Source organism: Mustela nigripes, chromosome 12 (assembly GCF_022355385.1).
Source record: "Mustela nigripes isolate SB6536 chromosome 12, MUSNIG.SB6536, whole genome shotgun sequence".
Lineage (NCBI taxonomy): Eukaryota > Metazoa > Chordata > Mammalia > Carnivora > Mustelidae > Mustela > Mustela nigripes.
In genome coordinates, this window is record NC_081568.1 from 105,444,738 (window position 1) to 105,463,379 (window position 18,642).

Sequence of the window (18,642 nt, forward strand, 5' to 3'; positions counted from 1 at the left end):
CATGATGCCTGCACCTAGAAAGACGGTCTCTCAGAGTCAGGACCTTGCAAGCAGGACCTAGCAGTGTGCAGATCGTCTCTGAAAACCTGACCATCCCAGGATGCCACCTGTCAGTGTATTATAAGAATGCATTTAATAAAAGAGTGTAAGAAACATGATGTTACATTTTTACTTCTTTTTTCCAACTCTGTACCTTTAAAAACTTCACATCAAGAGAAAAATGCTGGAATAAGACAAAGAACACTGATACCCATTTACGGTCACTCATAATAATTAATGTGCTCACCGTATTTGTGTTCTCCCTCTCTTTCTGTCTCCTCCCTGCCCTCCCAAACAGGGAGCTGCTCTTAAACAGCCTCAGTAAAAATGATCATATTCAGGACAATTTAACATTGATGCTATTCCCAACTATTACATAACCTTGACTTTGCCAGTTGTCCTAGTGATGCCTTTATGTCATTTTCCCCTTGACCTCAGATCTAATCCCCAATTCACCTGTCCCATGGAGCCATGGTCCCCTCGGTGTCCTTTAAAATGGAGCAGTTCAGGGCACCTGGGTGGCTCAATGGGTTAAAGCCTCTGCCTTTGGCTTGGGTCATGATTCCAGGATCCTGGGATGGAGCCCTGCATCAGACTTTCTGCTCAGCGGGGAACCTGCTTCCCTTCCTCTCTCTCTGCCTGCCTCTCTGCCTACCTGTGATCTCTGTCTGTCAAATAAATAAATAAAATCTTAAAAATAAAATAAAATGGAAGAGTTCCTGTTTTTCATCTTTCAATGCATTAACATTTTTGAAGAACACAATGTTTCCTCACAATGCAAATGTGAGATTATGCATTTTAAGGGAAAAAAATAAATGATGATTTTCACAGAGCATCACATTAGTAGTACCTGATGTGGGCTTGTTCCGTGATGGGTGATGGTAACTGATCACTTTGTTAAGGTGATGTCTGCTGGAGTCTTTCTTTGTAATTAACAAATCATTTTTGGCAGGGGCCGAAGGGTACTCTGACACTGTTAATTCTGTCTCCCAGTAAATTTCAGCATCTAGTCAGTTGCCTGATCAGTTATTACTGCTTTGGGCAAAATGGTGATTTTTTTCCTCTTTTGTTTCTTTGCATTTATTAGTTGGAATTCTACTATAAAGAAAAGTTTCTCTTCTATCCTCTTTCTGTATGTACCTATTTATATCTTTGGGAGCACCACTAGGGATTTACAGGTTGTTTTAATTTAGTTGGGTTATTACTTATCACTGTTATGATTCATTTTGATACCCAGCTTTGCCCAGTGGGCGCCCCTTCAGTCTCACTCCTTGGCTTGCTTGATGCAGCCCCATCAGTCTGTGAATGTCATTTATTCTTTAGCTGTTCACCTGTCTGTTTGGAAGTTCTTAACTCAAGTCACTGTCCAAATGACAGATTTTATTCTTGCAACAGATCTCTTTTTTGAGCTATTGCTATGCCCCAGTTACTGATCTGACATATAGTCCAGTGAGAAACCAGACCATTATTTCAGCCTTTACATTACAGCAGGTTACAGTAGGGGGCACCTTGGGACATCAGAGCAAAGCCCTTTATCCCATAGGATTGAATTAAGAAGCTCCTGGGAAAAAGTTTATCACTTCCTAGATGTGCAAGATAAATAGAAGTAAACGTAGGAGGAGGTCTAGTGGTTCAGGCTAAGGGAAGCACCTGTATCTTTGAGAAATTCCCACCCCCTGGGGAGCCTGTCAGAAATACTGACAATAGGTCCCCTTCCCAAACCAATGAACTCAGGATCTCTGGTGGGGAGAGCAGTCCTAGGGTCCATACATAGCTTCTAGAGAATTTATCATGAGAAATGGTGTCATGGGTCATAGAGCTAAAACCTTCACAACTAAAATTTTACAAGCTACATTTTGCTTTATAGGATTTTGAACTCAACAACGAACTAAAGATGAATGTCCTCAATTTGCTAGAAGAAGTTTTGCGAGACCCAGACCTTCTTCCCCAGGAAAGGAAAGCCACGGCAAATATTCTGAGGTAAAACGCGGTTGCAGGCACCTCCTAATGACTTGGGTTGATTTCTGCGATGTTCTAGAAAATAAAATCCTGTCAGACCAGGAGGATGTGTCTTAGACTTCTGGGTGCTGCCAGGAGTCTGCTGTCACTGCAGAGTGTGACGTATCTGCTTCTCGTTTCTGGGGCATGTTGGTGTCTGTGGCCTCAGGACAGCCTCTCATAGGGGACCACATAACTTGTGTGGAGTGTGGGAATGCAGCTGCTCCTGTCCGTGGCCCGACAGTGGCTTCCTGACGAACCAAAAGTGAAAAGGAGGATGCCTTGAGGATCCTCCCCTGTGACCCCAGCAAGCACTGCAGAGAGAAGCAGCTTTCCTGCCGTTGCTTCTGGTTGTTGGTTATAAGCTCGTGTTAGCATTTCTGTGAGAGTTCCATGCCCCTGGTTTGTGGATGTGGTGCCAGGTGGTAGTTAATATGTTTTCTCCGGCTTGTTTCACTGATTCCAGACCAGTTTTACTGATGACTTCTCAGGTTGGGATTCCCACATCATGTAAGTTGTATAAAAGCTGGAAGGTGCGATAAAAGCTTGTACTTTGGGTTTCCCACAAGAAAGGGTTGGTAGTTGGCATTACACCCAGTATCCAAGCAAATAACAAGCTTTCCTGTAGCTTCTTGAACTGATGGGTGAAGGTTTCTCTAGTCTGCTCTACAGGAGGAGGATGGCTATCAGTGGCTTTGTGCAGACATTTCAGTTACCGCTCTCCCCCTGGCTTTTGGCCATATATTTAGTCCTACTCGGGGATGGGAAGCCCAGCATCTATCTGCTAGACCTGGTGGCTCTTTACCATTTTGGCTTCTAGTTCCATTTACAATCTCTGAAAAGAGTCCTTTCTTTCTTCTGACCTTGACTATATTGTTTCTTTGTTATCCAGAATTCAGTGTATGGAAGGAATCCATCTTAGTTCAGTCTACCATGTTTTCAGAAGCCACTCTCTAAGGCAGCGATGCCAAATTTTTGGCCTGCAACATTTTAGCAATTGACTTCTAAGTCGTTCTTAGTTCCATCAGTTCATGATCCCATCACCAGACCCTTCTTTGGTTTAGGGGCTCTTGCTGATGCAGTGTGTCTGCCCCAAAATGGTGTGTTGACCTTCAAACCCTAAGTACCTCACAATGTGATTTTATTTGGGAATAGGGTCATTGCAGTTGTAATTAATTAATGTGAGGTCATACTGGAGTAGCATGGTCCCCTAATCCACTATAATTGGTGTCCTTATGAGAAGATGGCCATGGAAGAGAGAGAGACATGGAAGATGGCCATGGGAAGAGAGAGAGACATGGAAGATGGCCATGGGAAGAGAGAGACACTGAAAATGGTCACAGGGAGATGGAGCAGAGACTGGAGTGAGACAGCTGTAGGTTGAGGAATGCCATTTGCTCACAAACCACTAGAAGTTAAACAAGGGAGGATTCCTCTAAAGCCTTCAGAGGAAACATGGCCCTGCCGACACCTTGATCTTGGACTTCTAGCCTCCAGAACTCTAAGACAATAAATTTCTGTCATTTTAAGCCATCTAGTTTGTGGTGTTTTATTAGGGCAACTCTAAGAATCTATTAAGAGCCCTCTTCACCTTTTTCCATCCTATGAAAACACCTAAATAAGCTTAGGGCCTCTGTTACTATGTTTATTTTCAGATTTTAAAATTGTAAATACATTTCCAGATAAAGCCTGGTTTCAGTGGATAAGTGGTATCTGTGAATGATTACTATTCCTCTCTTCTTTATATAAACATTTTATTATGTTTTTATTTCAAACACTGATATTTTGAAACGATTTTCTAGAAGTTTATGCCTCTAGGGACATTTGATTGGGCAGCTTCTGGGAAGTGAGGGTATTCAGACTGGGAAAGACTCTCAGGATTGACGAACATGCTGCCCATCCCCTCACAACGCCCGTGCCAGACATTACCAATCAATCCTGAGGGCTTTCTGCCTGTACCAGTGGGTGAGCTCAGAACTCCATTAACTGACGCGTTATTGATTGGAGTTGGCCCTTAAGATGAATCCTATTTACCATTACAGGCCTTATTGTTTATCAGGCTTAAGATGTGCTAAACTCTTTTTGTTGAATAGATGGCCTGAGAATTAAAGGTGTGGGATCAATAAGAGATAGAAATTTTAGTAGATGGCACAGCTGGGAGTATGACATGGAGCTGAGTTTGATTCTAAGTTTTGCAGGATTCACAGGTAAAATCTTGGTTCAGCTCCTTACAGCTGTCAAGTTTCTTAACTAGTCTAAATCTCAGTTCCCTCATGTATAAAATGAGACTAGTAGTACCTACTATTGAGTTGTGATGATCACAGGATATAATCTGTACAAAGAGGTTAACACGCCTGAAACATAAGTAGCAGTTGTTTTACTGCTACATTTATTGTTACTGTTATTATCACTGTTAGCTTTGACGTCAGCTCTTGGGAAAAATACTTTCTCCCATCAAGGCAATACAGCGCAAGCAAAACCAAGCTAGGTCTTAGTCAAACTCAGCTTTCCTTAGGCTTCATCACCTTGTCTACACCAAAGAGATTATAACATTAAAAGCCAATTTAATATTGCATGAAGACATGAATGCAATAAAAAAATCATTCAGATGTACACTTCAAGTGGATGAATTATTTGACATGGGAATTGTATTTCAATATAGTTGTTACAAAAGAAACTATTGTCCTAAACCACTTGCTATTTTGTAAAAGAATAAAGGAAGTAAAAAGCAAAACAAAAAAGCAGTTCTACTGATGGGATGCCCCGGCTGCCCACCCACACTTCTGGTCCCTTGCAAAATCTTCCCAAAGTATTCCGAAAGTCCCAAGAAATATGTGCTCAGGAACAAACCCAGTCATTTTTCTGCTTCAGCATATTTATTCAATTTCCCTGCCCCAGACACCACTTGAGGGAGATACCTTATCAGAGTCCCCATTGTTTCTGACAAGAATGCTGTCTGACAGGGCTTTAAAGCCACAATTTCCCTATCAAAAAGCTGACCCAGAGGCCACCCAACCCATCCCTAAGCCACGTGCACCCCAGAGTGGCCTCACCCAGCCCGAGTTTAGGTCTCTGGTGAAAATAGCTCCTTTGGCTCCTGGTTCTACATCTTTCACCATAACCATTCAAAATTTACCCACAGAGCCAATCAGAGAACATATATCACACCATCCATTCTCCTACCTCTGACCTTCTTTCTTCCCATGAGGCCAAAACAAACAAAAGTCTTTGGTTAGCCCTGAGCCTATCAACTAAAACAGACAAATAGCAGTGGGTCACCAGCCCATTAGCTGAGCAAACAGCCAGAGCCCGAGTCCCAGTTGGGTCAGCCGGGTTTTCGAGGCACTAACTTATCTACCAACACGTGAGTGAATAGATTTGTGGAAAAAAGAAAAGAAAAGAAAGAAAAATCCCAGCGCAAGAAAACTACTAATCTTTGATTGAAGTCCCTCCGCCAAGTAATTCATTCCACCAGCACTAAGCTTAAGGGTCCCTGCCCCAGCACACGATTGTGCTTATGGGAGGAATAATGATACATTAATTTTTCAGGGTTTTTGATAACTTACCATACTTGTGTTTATATATATGACATTTACATATTTATATTTTTGAAATCATGTCAGAATGATTAGAAAGTAGAGTAGGAGGTAAGACCTCAATATAACCATCACCGATGGAATACCATGATTCATTCATGAAATTCTTTGTGAAAAAAATATCATGGAGTATAATAAATAATCAGAAGGATTATTTAATAATTCTATGAAAATTACAGTAATTATATGACAAAATAATAAAATAATAATAATTATGTAGAAAATTATAAAGATGTTTCTGTTACTTTTTTTTTTTTAGATTTTATTTATTTATTTGACAGAAAGCGAGATCACAAGTAGGCAGAGAGGCAGGCAGAGAGAGGGAAGCAGGCTCCCTGCTGAGCAGAGAGCCCGATGCGGGCTCGATCTCCGGACCCTGAGATCATGACCTGAGCTGAAGGCAGAGGCTTAACCCGCTGAGCCATCCAGGCACCCTATTACTTTATTTCTTAATTTGGAAACAAACAGGGAATTATTTCCAACCAAAACCGGGAGTCTTTAGTACTCAAGGTTTCCATGCATTTGTGGACATCTGACTTTTTAAAAAAATATGCCAGAGCATAGGTAGCAATGGGCTCAAGTAAGCCTGGAAGGAAGGACAGCCATGCCCAAGAAAGCAAAGGAAGGACGGGGTGGTCTGGCAGGTCCCAGCAGGAGACACTACAAGCAATTAAATCAGTCACAAAGTGAGGAGGAGCAGAGACAGAGGCAGGTCATGCCACGGGTGTAAGCCTGCCAGTCTCAGCAGCAAGCAGTCCGCCCAGAGAGTGCGGACCAGTCTGGAGACAGAGGCCCATTGCTCCTAGCTCTGTTTTTAAGCCTATCTGATTTCCACTGTTGTAAGAGGACTTTTCCAGTTGCAGAACATGAATAATCCTATTTCCTTTTAAATGTGTTATTTGGCATTTCATTCTAAATGCACATATTTTTAACTGATCATGCTGACTGGGACATGTGAAAGGAACCCAGTGTCCTGGCTTGTCCATCAACGCACGAAGACAGTCTAAAGACTAGAAACACGTCCGTCCTCTATTGGAGATGGGCCAGAGGTAGAGGGATCTTCCCTCTAAGGGAAAATTTATGAACATACCTCCCTGCAAATACAAGTTGTGGCTGCGAGAGATAAAGACATATCACACTGTAGTCAAATGTAGCCCTGACATTAGAGAGGTATTGCAGTCAAGCTGTATAATACCGAGATGTAAACACGAAATGTATTTAAACATACATTACATTTACACAGGAAACTGAAAGCTCCCAGTAATAAACCATTTCTGTCTCACAGGGGTTACTTTATAATGAAGAAGCTTAATAGGCATACATAGTTTTTTGTCTTGTTTGTGACTAAAAACTTCTGCTCAGGGGTACCTGGATGGCTCAGTCAGTTAAGTCTGCCTTTGGCTTGGGTCATGATCCCAGCGTCCTGGGATCGAGCCCCGCCTCAGGCTCCCTGTTCAGCGGGAAGTCTGCTTTTCACTCTCCTACTCCCCCACTTGTGTGTTCCCTCCTTCACTGTCTTTCTCTGTTAAATAAATAAATAAATCTTTTAAAAAAATAAAAGACCTCTGCTCAAGACTTTTCTATTTCTAAAATACCACTTCCTCTCCAATGTTGTCTGACTAACTGGTTTCTGAATCTATGTAGACATAGATCTTGGTAGACAACTAACATGCCATGAAATAAAAAAATAAAAAAAAAACAAAACCAACCAAAAAACAAGCGATGATTGACTTCATGGGTGGGCAGCTGGAGTGGGTTTACGTCATGAAAATGTGACCCACAAACCTCACAAAGTCCCAAGAAGCATCAATAGGCATTTGGGAGAAGAGAAGACATTAGATAATTGAACAGGACCAGGACGCATCTTGGAACATTAGCGTGAGATCACTGATGAAAGTAACATTTGATAGAAGCTAACCAACATCCTGACCACTTCTTTCCAAGGAAAAACTATTGCCCAACCTCATAAAAGAAAGATCTTTTCTATCGGTACAGATAGTTATGCGGCTACCGAGCTCTCTCCAGGAACCTAGACTACCCTGGAGAGAATGACATAAACTTTGGGAAAGAGTTGCTTTTATCCCCTATGTGGAATCCTTAAGTGTGATTTAACAGTCTTTGGAGAAAGACTTGCATTTGCTTATTTTTTTCCTCACCTTCATCTGCCTTTTCTCATATGATGAGTATTTCTTTCCGCTGACAAATGATACGGCTCATTGCTGACAAGAGGACGGCCGGCCACTCCTTTACTCTAGAAGGAATCTTCTCCCTGGTGAACAGCCAAGAGCTTTTGTAAGAAGGGAAGAGAGAGGAAGGAGACGGGGCTTTTTTGGATGTGTTCTGTGCTGGATCCTTGAAGAGGTGCCTTCACATGACTGCCTAAGACAGGCAAGGGCAACAGGACAGCTCACTGACCAAACCCTGGGAAAGTTAGTTCGCCTGAACTCTGGTTTCCTCATCTGTGAAATGGAGATCAGAGTGCTTACTTGGAAGGGACTTCTTACGCTACGAGAGAGTGTATGTCCGATGCCTCACACGTGGCCGGCATGTGGGGAGTGTACAGTCACCCATCTCTGTCGATTTTGTATTTTTGAGTTTTATTTTCATCAGTTCAGAGAACTGCAAATATCACGTCATTATTTCTTTGAAAACTACCCCCTTCTAGGAGACAGGCTACATGGCTTGGGAGCGTTGAAACATTTTATTACTTCTAATATATGATCATGCCTTCGTTTTGGCGAACTTAAAATGCTTGGCCCAGATGGCAAGTTATATAATCAGTATCATTCTCCTGGACTCTGAACTTCTGTTGGACATGAAATATCACTCCCACTCTGAAACCAGCACCCACTTCAGGATTAATTAACTTAGGTATTTATGCAGTCATTCATCACTAGAAAAAAAAATATTGTGAGCCGAGTAGCTATGTGTGTGGGGCTACAGAACCAAATGTGTCTCAGGAAAGCCCATCTGGGAATCAAGGGAAACAGTTTACCTACTGGCTACTGCCTTGTGTGGTTCAAATTCTTGTCCCCCAGGAACTCCCCTGAATTTCTGCTGCACAGGTGCACGGGGATGGGGTGGCTTTGATGGTGGGTGTCTCATTTACCACCTTGTATGTAAGAAGTTGGCTCCCTGGGCTAAGCCAGCCCTCTCAGCGATCCTCCTGGTCTTTAACGCATGTGTTTTTTCTCTTTCTTTGACCTCCTGTCTCCAGCTCATGTCTCTGGAGCCTCCAGCTGGTGGCACAGCCTTATGGACCCCAAACCCTCCAGCTTGCCAGCCAGGGAAAAGCGAACTGCTCATGGTCATTTCATTCCTGGCATGCCTGTTTTCTTTTCATGGAGGATATTTTTATTTTTATCTTATTTATTTATTTATTTATTTATTTATTTATTTATTTATTTTAGGGCCCTTTCCCAAGATGATCAAGATGACATCCACCTAAAATTAGAGGATATAATTCAACTGGTAAGTCCAGCCGTGGTCTCATCCAGCACAACTGTGTGCAAACTCCCTCTCAAAGGCGAGCACTGTTACGGCCATGACTGAGCACTGGGGTCTCCAGCGCCGTTTTAGGTGAAGCATGGTGAGATGACCTAGATTCGCCTCGGAGGTCAGCACTTGGTCCATACTGTGAATGCTGGCTGATATTTCCGAGCCTTCTGTCATTGTCTTCGAGGCTGGAATCCCTGAGGGACCTTGTCCTTGGAGCGGCTGCGGGCGCGGGGTCTCAGCGTGTGCCATCCCCACCTTCCTCTCTTGCAGACAGACTGTCCGAAGGCTGAGTGCTTTGAGACCTTGTCCGCCATGGAGCTGGCTGAGCAGATCACCCTCCTGGACCACATCGTCTTCAGAAGCATTCCCTACGAGTGAGTGCGGCCCTCCCCGCTGCAGGCCCCCTCAGGCAGGCCCCGGGGGGCGTAGAGCTGCTATTACTCCTCAGGCAGATGTGTGTGCACAGAGGTGTGAGTCTTAATCTTAGGGTGGTTTGGTCTGATTCCAATGCCTTTTGGTCCCAGTTTATGTTAGAAATATGGCTTTGGAGACACCGGGGACTGTTAGGATGTTTCTTTCCGTGCAGCAGTTTCCATGGAATGGGAATTTCTTTGTATTCTCACCCCCTTGATTATAGGAACGTCACTATGGCTGCAACCGTAGTTCTTGAACTGCTTGGTGCCCGCTGTCCTTTGGGAAGCTTGTTAAACATGTACATTCCCAGATATCCCCTTCAGAGATTTGGGTTCTAGTAGGTTTGAGGCCAGGAAAAAGGCATTTTCCATGAGAATCCCAGACGCTACTATGTGATCTGAGTATACTTTGAGAAGCACTGATGATGGGTAAAATCTGGGAATTCGGCTACAACTCCTCACCTGCTCCCATGAGTCAACAGGTATTGCTGACCTAAGAGACTCTGCAACACGGTGGCTAGACTCCTGCTATGGAGCGCTCCCTGAGTGCAGGCGGAGCAGAGCCCTGGGGCGTCAGCTGCCCCATGATGAGTGGCCGTGTCACCACTTCAGCCTTCTCACATAGAGCACGAGGGGGCCTATAGCCCCTTCCCACTGCAAAATCAGGAGCTCCACAAGCAAGGTCTTTGGACAAATGGCTACTGTTGGCCCACGTCCTTGAAATAGCTAAATGAAGGATAAAGGAGGGGCTGGGCAAGAGATACACATGTGACCCGTGTCGCAGGTAGGGAAGAGGCCATGATGATGCTGGGGGTTCAGGTGCAGCAGTGGGCGGTCAGAGAGGCATAAGGGCCCAGGCCAGAAGACGCCCTGCAGGCTGTTCTGTAGACGGTGTATCTTCTCACCCTCCCCATCTCCACTGATGCATGAGGTTGGGGGGAATGAAATGTGGACTATTGGCTGTCCAAAAGAACCCAGTGACTACTTGAAGCCTTGAGTTAGAAACCACAAGTGCCATGGGGCACTTGGGAAGGGTTCTGTCAGCTAAGCGTCCAACTCTTGATTTTGGCTCAGATCATGATGTCAGGGTCATGAGATTGACCCTCACTCTGGGCTCAGCGCTGGGCATGGATCCTCCTTGAGATTCTCTCTCTTTCTCCCTCTGCCCTTCCCCAACTTTCTGTCTGTCTGTCTGTCTCTCTCTCCCTCTAAGAAAAAAAGAAACCACAGTGCCTCTCCCCACCTCCTGACTCGCTTCTAGTCAGTGGGGAATTCGGGGAGGGGGAGATGAACCTGACTGAGCTCTGTGGAGGAGGAGAAAGAGCAAAGGCCAAACCTCCACGGTCAGTCTCTTCCTGGGACTCTCTCTTCCTCCCCTCCCTGCTGGCTTGGACATCTACCCATTATTTTCATCTGTGGAACTGCCATACCTTTATATCCAACAGCCCTGCGGGAACTTGGAGGAACAAAACAACCTCTTGCAGGAACTCACTCAACATTTCTGGATTAAGACTGTGTCAGAGTAATTTCACTTCAGGTTCTCTTTTGTCAAGCCAATACAAAATACTTGCCGTATGCACCACCTTGCCTGTCCATTGCTTGCTGTGATCTGGTGGGCTGGTTGGGAGCCAAGTGAAGGGGCAGGGATCTTACTCAGAAGACAGACCTTCCAGCAGGCTGAGCTCCTACCACTGGAACGGCCTTCCCTGTGTGAAGTGGTAACAAGTGTTTATGCAGCCTTCACCATGTGTCCTGTTCTGGGCTCTTGGCCGAGCAGAGGGAAATCCCTGCTTGAGGATTTGACATCGTCCTGGAGAATATCAGAGCAAAGTGGAGGAACACATGTTGTTCGTAATAAACATTTTTGGTAGTGATGGATTTTTCAGCCCTTCTGCTAAGGCTTAAAGTTTTTCTAAGCCGATCCAGGGAAAACAGTCTTGGTTCCTGAGTTAGTACTTAATGTCTTTATTCTTCTTGTGATGGTCATTGTGTTCCAATTTCAGAGGAGCCTTTATCTTGATCCTAATAAGGACAAAATTCCAAACATTTATAAGAGAAAGGTGGAAATTGAAAAATCTTTCTTTTTGGCGTAAAGTGGTAAAATGCTGGAGATGAGCCAAAATTCATTTGAGATGGTCAAATTTAATGTATATAATATTTGTACTCATAGTTCAGGATCATGGCCGCCACTTTAAAAACTTAACTGGTTTTCTGTTCTGCTTTGAACTTACAGAGAATTTCTTGGGCAGGGGTGGATGAAGCTGGATAAAAATGAAAGAACACCTTACATTATGAAAACCAGCCAGCACTTCAATGATGTGAGTAACCATAAAAATAAAACTTGGGCATGTTATAGGAAGCTAAGTATCAGGGTCTTACGACTCCTTCCCTAAAATAAAGCAAGTCTGCCCCCACTTTTTAAACAAAACTGATGAAAGTTTTTTTTTTTTTTTTAAATCTTTAATCTTCTCTAAGAGCTCACAGTGATGTAATAATTTCTAGTTAACTTCCAGACATGAGAGGTTCACTTCTGATGAAACTCCAGTCTGGTAAATGCTCAATAATGTATAGGTGGCTGCTGTTATTGCTATTACAATCATCATTACGTCGTGGTGATACATTGACTAGTTACACTAGCACATGTGTCACTGGTCCCCGGTGATGCTGGTGACAGTAAGGTTGGGTTAGTACAAATCATCCTCATTATTACTGAACACTCAGCGCATATGCATTCCAGGGTTGGAAGGGACCGCTTCGAGCGTAATTACAGTGGTACTGCAGCTGTGCGTGCTGGTGACCAGCTGTCGGTCCAACTCGCTGCTCTGCTTTTCTCCAGCAGTAAGACGGAGCTTCTTTTTTACCCACCGACTCCTAATCAGTTCTGTTCTAATGATCTTCATCCTTTGACGGAACCACATATGTGGGAGTATCTTGAGGCCTAGGTAGGCAAAGGGAAGGCTCCCTTTCTGGTTCTACTGAAAAACAAAAGGGATAATGATGTTAAAAAAGACTACAAGCTGGGGCGCCTGGGTGGCTCAGTGGGTTAAAGCCTCTGCCTTCGGCTCGGGTCATGATCCCAGGGTCCTGGGATCAAAGCCCCGTTGGGCTCTCTGCTCAGCAGGGAGCCTGCTTCCCCCTCTCTCTCTGCCTGCCTCTCTGCCTACTTGCGAACTGTCAAATAAATAAATAAAATCTTAAAAAAAAAAAAAAAGACTACAAGCTTCCCTGTAGGTAAATTAATAAGTCATTCAGGCTCACAATAAAAAACAACAATGTAGATTCCCAAGACAGAGCTTTGTGCAGGGTACCTGCAGGTTACACGTGTGCTTCGTGGATGTTACCCCACGAGGAGCACCCACGCCATTGCTGCCTAAGAGACAGGACACGGGAGCCCTACGGCTCTTCTCTGAGAAGCAGAGGCCCCGCTTAGGAAATGGACTTCTGTTTTCTGTGCTGTACATACGCTTGGGATATAATGAACCATCAAATGAGAAGTTCCCTCCCGGGTTCCAGACCCTCACGTCCCCGCTTGGATGGCTACTTGCACTGTGCCTTCAACAGATTGCAAATGGGTCTCCTGATCCTTAGTACCTCCCAGACCTGCCCCGCCTACTTCTTCATCTTACGCAATGTTCTTAGCCTTGGCCCAGAGTGTGTGGCCCAGACCACACACTCACTCACCCAAACACAGAATTTAGAGGGCATCTCTGACTGTGTCTCCCACCCCACCTCACTCCCCAATATACGAAGGAGCCCGAAATCTACATACGTCCCAGACCATTTTCCCCTACTGCCTTGATTCAACCTTGATTTAACCTTTCATCCTTTTCTCCGAGAGCTCCTACCTCACTCTCCCGACTGTCATCTCCTTGCCCCCAAACCCATTCTTCACACAGTGTCACAGAAAAAAAAAAAAAAAAAAACTTTTCTGAAAGACCAATCTGTTTTTATCACTTTCATGACAAAATCTGGCCAGCAGCTTCCTCTCCCCTTCAGAATACAGTCCCAGTGGCTCAACGTGGCCTACAAGAGCCCTGCCTACCGGGCTTCCGTGTCTCTCTTGTGGCTTTGCTGTGCTCCTCAAGACGACTGCCAGATCCCCTGTTACACTGTGCCTTCTACCTCCGTCCCTTTCCAGATGGTCTCCTCTGATGAAAAGCAGTGGCTAGCTCCTCCTCATCCTTTAGGACTCACAGCAGGGATGACCTCTTTCTGGAAGCCTCCTCTCTACGAGGCCAGACAACCCCCACGACCTCCATGTCCGCAAACCCCTCCATGAAGACTTAGCTTTGCCTTTCATTATGTGATATTTATTTGTTTGTGTCTGCCTCCCTTCATGTTTCTGCCTAACAAGGCTCAGTGGCTTGAGGTCAGGGATACTGATTTTTTGGTGTTTCCTGTTCTCAGAACCTTAAAGAATGCCTAGTCCATTCTAGGTTCTCAGTATAAAATAATTTTTTAATGAATATGTACAATTCTGAGACACTGTGAGATCTATGGAATTGTCAGAGAACTGGTACACGCCCCAGATTCACTGTATGGATATAAGATGACACTCACCAGATTCATTGTATGGATATAAGATGACAGACCTTGCATTCCCTTTGTTAGTAATCAATCCTAAACTGTCCTTTCCCTTTCTGTATGCTAAGTGTTGGGCGGTGCCAGCTGCCTCTTTTTCTCTCGGTTTCATCTAATAGCGTAATAGTACTTACCCCTTGAAACTGTAGTTTCAAGTACTATAGTACTTGAAATAGTACTCCCCAAAGTACTTATCCTATTCACTCTGGTGGGGAAAATCCAGCGAGATAAGGAATAAATGTTCTCTCTTCCCCTGTCCCTAAATGTGTCTGACTTGAGACCTGATCAGGTTAGAGTCTGATTTGCTTGGGGGTCAGTGTGTTTTCTTTTTCTGTGGTAGTTGGGCCTTCCTGGTTCCCACACATCAGGGGTGAAGGACCTCTTGTGGAGAGCCCCAAGGAGTGAATCCATCGTCAGCAAAGTTTGCCATTCCTCCAGAGTTAGCTCATTCTTTTCCATTTCCTCAATAGTTACTAGAAATAACTCCCTCATCAAAATTATTCATTAAAAAAAAAAAAATGACCTGTTCCCCCAACATACGGATTCCCAACAGTCCCTCTCTGTTCACTCTGAGGATGAACAGGTTCCCATTGGTTTCTTGTTGCTATTAGCATTACTACACATTTTAGTCTCTTCAGAAAGTTGGTATCTAAATGTGGACTTTGACCTCCATGTCCCTTGCCACCCTATTTTCCTGACATCTCTATGGGTGAGTCAGGTGCTTTGCCTGAATGCAATTCTTCGGCTCTTAGCTGGCCTCTCTTGGCTTTTGCGTTGTCTCAGATGAGTAACCTGGTGGCCTCCCAGATAATGAATTATGCCGATGTCAGCTCCCGTGCCAACGCGATAGAGAAGTGGGTGGCCGTGGCGGACATTTGTCGCTGCCTGCACAACTACAATGGCGTGCTGGAGATCACCTCAGCCTTAAACAGAAGCGCCATCTACAGGCTGAAGAAAACCTGGGCCAAGGTGTCCAAGCAGGTGAGCTCCGGCGTGTCCCCCACCCGCGGCTGAGAGGAGAGGCCGGGAGACCAGAGCCCAGAGCTGAGGGAAATATAAAGAATTAGAAAATAATTAACCACATCGAGCAGCTCAGTTGCCAAAGAAAGGTGCCAACGTGGGTAATTACTGTGTTCTTACCGCTTAATTGATTCCACACAGGTGCACTTCTAACTGGTTAATTTAGAAAAATAAATACAACCCCAGACATTCATTATAACGTATTTGGGGACAACCTCAAACGGTGCAGTTGCTAGTCAGAAGTTGTCTCCTAAATTATTTAGAGAAGGCCTATGAATTCCGAGTGAACACAGCAGTGTCCGGCAGTGCATTCTTTCTCCCCAAAGTAAACGTATAAGTGCCCTAGGGTCTCAACGTTCACTGTTGTTGGTTTTTGATTTTGTTCATTTATGTAGTAAACTTTTGGCATAAAGACAAGGGGTGCAGGAAGCATTCTTTTTTTTTTTTTAAGGAGGCGATCTTAATTTCCTTTTAATGGGACTCAACTTGTTCATGCCTATTGTTTTCATTCGATTTTTTCAAGATTCAAATGAAATCAGTCTCCTTGCTGCCCTTTCCCCCCGGCCTCCTCTCTGGGTGCCGGGGAGGGCTCCTTTGGGCTTCTGGGAGGCTTTGTGCACTGACCGGTCTCCTGGTGCAGTCTTCTCCTACTTGGTTGCCGGCTCCAGGCCCCCGTGAATTGCCTGCGTGTGGTGTGTGTGGGTGTGTGGTCTGCCTGGCCTGCCCAGGAACAGGAGGCCTTAGCTGACCTCACCTGCCCAACAGCTCTCACTGGTTCCCACCGGCTTCGCTGAGACTGGGTATGTCCTACCTCTCCTAGAGGCTGTCCTGTCCTTGGTGATCCCTTGTGGGCAGGCTGACTCTTCTTTAGCAGATAACTACCCAGCCCTCTCAAACCGTGTTGGGGGAATTTTCCAGACTTCGCCATGTCCTCCTGGCGCCAGAAGCAAATTCTTTTATCTGTGATCAAAGCCTGGGCCTCACCATAGGTTTTATAAGTTCTATTTAAAAACAAAACAAAACAAAACTTTTTATGTTGGGATCATGTAGATTTACATATAGTTTGGAAGAAATAATAGAAATTTCCTACACCCTATACCTAGTGCCCCCCACAGTAACCTCTTGTGTAACTAAACATCCCGACCACAAAGTTAACATTGGTAACATCACTAACCTTATTCAGACGATCTGTTTTACGTATGTGCTCATTTGGGCCTGTGTGTGTTTACTGCTATGCATTTTGATCACCCCTGCAGTGAAGATACAACACAGTGCTGTGACCCGGATCCCCCCTGCCACCTTCCACAGCCATAGCCACTTCCTCCCTGCCCCTTCCCTAACTCTGGCGACCAAAAATCTGTTTTCCATCTCTATAAAATTTTGTCACTTCAAGGGCATTATATAAATGGAATCATATGGTAGATGACATTTTGAGATTGCCTTTTTAAAAATTCCCTAGATCCATTCGTGTATCAATACTTCGTTTCTTTTTATTGCTAAGTAGTCCTCATGATATAAATATAGGACATTTTAACCGTTCACCTCTTGAAGAACATCTGGGTTGTCGTTTTCAGTTTGGGGCTGTTACAAATAAAGCTGTTATGTACATTCACGTATAGGTTTTGTGTGACTCTTAGTTTTCGTTTCTCTGGGATAAATGCCCAAGTGTGCAAATGCGGAATCAGATGGTAATTGTGTTTATTTTTATAAGAAACTGTCGAATTCTTTTCCAGAGTGGCTGTACCATTTTATACTTGTATCAGCAAAGTATGGATCCCCCAGTTTTTCCAAATTCTTGCCCACATTTGCTGTTATCACTGTTTTTCATTTTAGCCATTTTGATATCTCATTATTGTTTCAATTTGCATTTCCCTAATGGCTAGTGATGTTAAACATCTTTTCATATGCTGGGTTTGCCATCTGTTTATCCTCTTCAATGAAATGTCTGCAGCTCATTTTTTTTTTTTTAAGATTTTATTTATTTATTTGACAGAGAGAGATCACAAGTAGGCAGAGAGGCAAGCAGAGAGAGAGAGAGAGAGGAGGAAGCAGGCTCCCTGCTGAGCAGAGAGCCCGATGCGGGACTCGATCCCAGGACCCTGAGATCATGACCTGAGCCGAAGGCAGCGGCTTAACCCACTGAGCCACCCAGGCGCCCCTGCAGCTCATTTTTTAATTAGTTTTTTTTTTTTAACCTTTGAGATCTGCGAGTTCTTTTTATATCCCTCCCACTTTATTGTAGTTTAGCTACTCCAGGAGCGCCTGGGTGGCTCAGTGGGTTAAAGCCTCTGCCTTCGGTTCAGGTCATGATCCCAGGGTCGTGGGATCGAGCCCCGCGTGGGGCTCTCTGCTCAGTAGAGAGCCTGCTTCCTTCTCTCTCTATGCCTGCCTCTCTGCCTACTTGTGATCTCTGTCAAATAAATAAATAAAATCTTTAATAAAATTTTTTAAATTATTTTAGCTACTCCAGGTGCTGCGACTTTCCATGTAAATTTTGTAAAAAAAAAAAAAAAAAAAAGTCTAAAAACCATTACTGACACTTTTATTGGAATTTCAGTAAACCAATCAATTTGAGGAGAACTGACATCTTGATTCTGTCGAGTCTTCCAGTCCACACAGTTTGTCTTTCCATTTCTTTAGGATTTCTTTGCTTTCTTAAATCAGCATTTTGAAATTTTCAGCAGATAAGTTCTGTGTAAATTTTTTAGACTTATGCCTAAATACTTCATTTTCTTTAGAGAAATTTTAAATGTCACTGTGGTTTTAATTTTTATTTTTAATTTAATCAATGTCATTGATTTTTTTTTTTTTTGTATTTGTCCTCTATCTCCAACTTTGCCAAACTCATTGATCAGTTCTAGGGGCCTTTTTTAGAGTCCCTGGGATTTTTCTACACAGACCGTTGTCATCTGTAATGGGAACTATTTTACTTCTTTCTTTCTAATTGATATGCCTTTTATTTCCTTTTCTTGTCTTATTGCTTTAGCTAAACTTCCAATACTACGTTGAATAAGGCTGGTGAGAAAGGACATTCTTTCCTTGTTCTCAGTCTTGTGGGGAAAGCATTCAGTCTTTCCCAATTAAGGATCATGCTAGCTATAGGTATTTTGTAAATGCTTTTATAAAACGGAGGAAACTACTCCCTCTTCTTAGTTTTTTGATAGATTTTATGATGAGTGGTGTCCTAATACTGTTTTTAAAATGGGCTTCAAACAGCTAGATCAGAATCTAAAAACTGGACACCGATACCCTTGTTGTGGCTCACTTTTGCCTCCTCATAAGGTAATGGTAACCCTTGCCATTGGGCACTGGATACAGAGAGCACATTATCTGGTCACACACACTGCCACACTTCGTCAAGGTCAGTAAGTCATTCCTCTGCCTTCTCTTTCATTCTCTCCCCTATTTCTTTTTTCATCTGAGGTTGGTACCAAGGGATTCATAAATCTTCTTTAAGAAAACATTGGTCCTGTGAGCCAGCAATTGCACTACCTGGG

At 43.9% G+C, this 18,642-nt stretch overlaps 1 protein-coding gene across 1 annotated transcript in view; it reads left to right on the forward strand.

The window, feature by feature from the left end:
• Nucleotides 1-18,642, forward strand: part of RASGRF2 (Ras protein specific guanine nucleotide releasing factor 2) — a 251,066-nt gene that overhangs the window by 220,306 nt on the left and 12,118 nt on the right. The window contains exons 19-23 of the mRNA XM_059418164.1: nt 1,907-2,019; nt 9,044-9,104; nt 9,402-9,505; nt 11,778-11,862; nt 14,909-15,106. Of these exons, the coding sequence (XP_059274147.1) occupies nt 1,907-2,019; nt 9,044-9,104; nt 9,402-9,505; nt 11,778-11,862; nt 14,909-15,106 (561 nt within the window). The remainder of the gene's footprint in view (nt 1-1,906; nt 2,020-9,043; nt 9,105-9,401; nt 9,506-11,777; nt 11,863-14,908; nt 15,107-18,642) is intronic.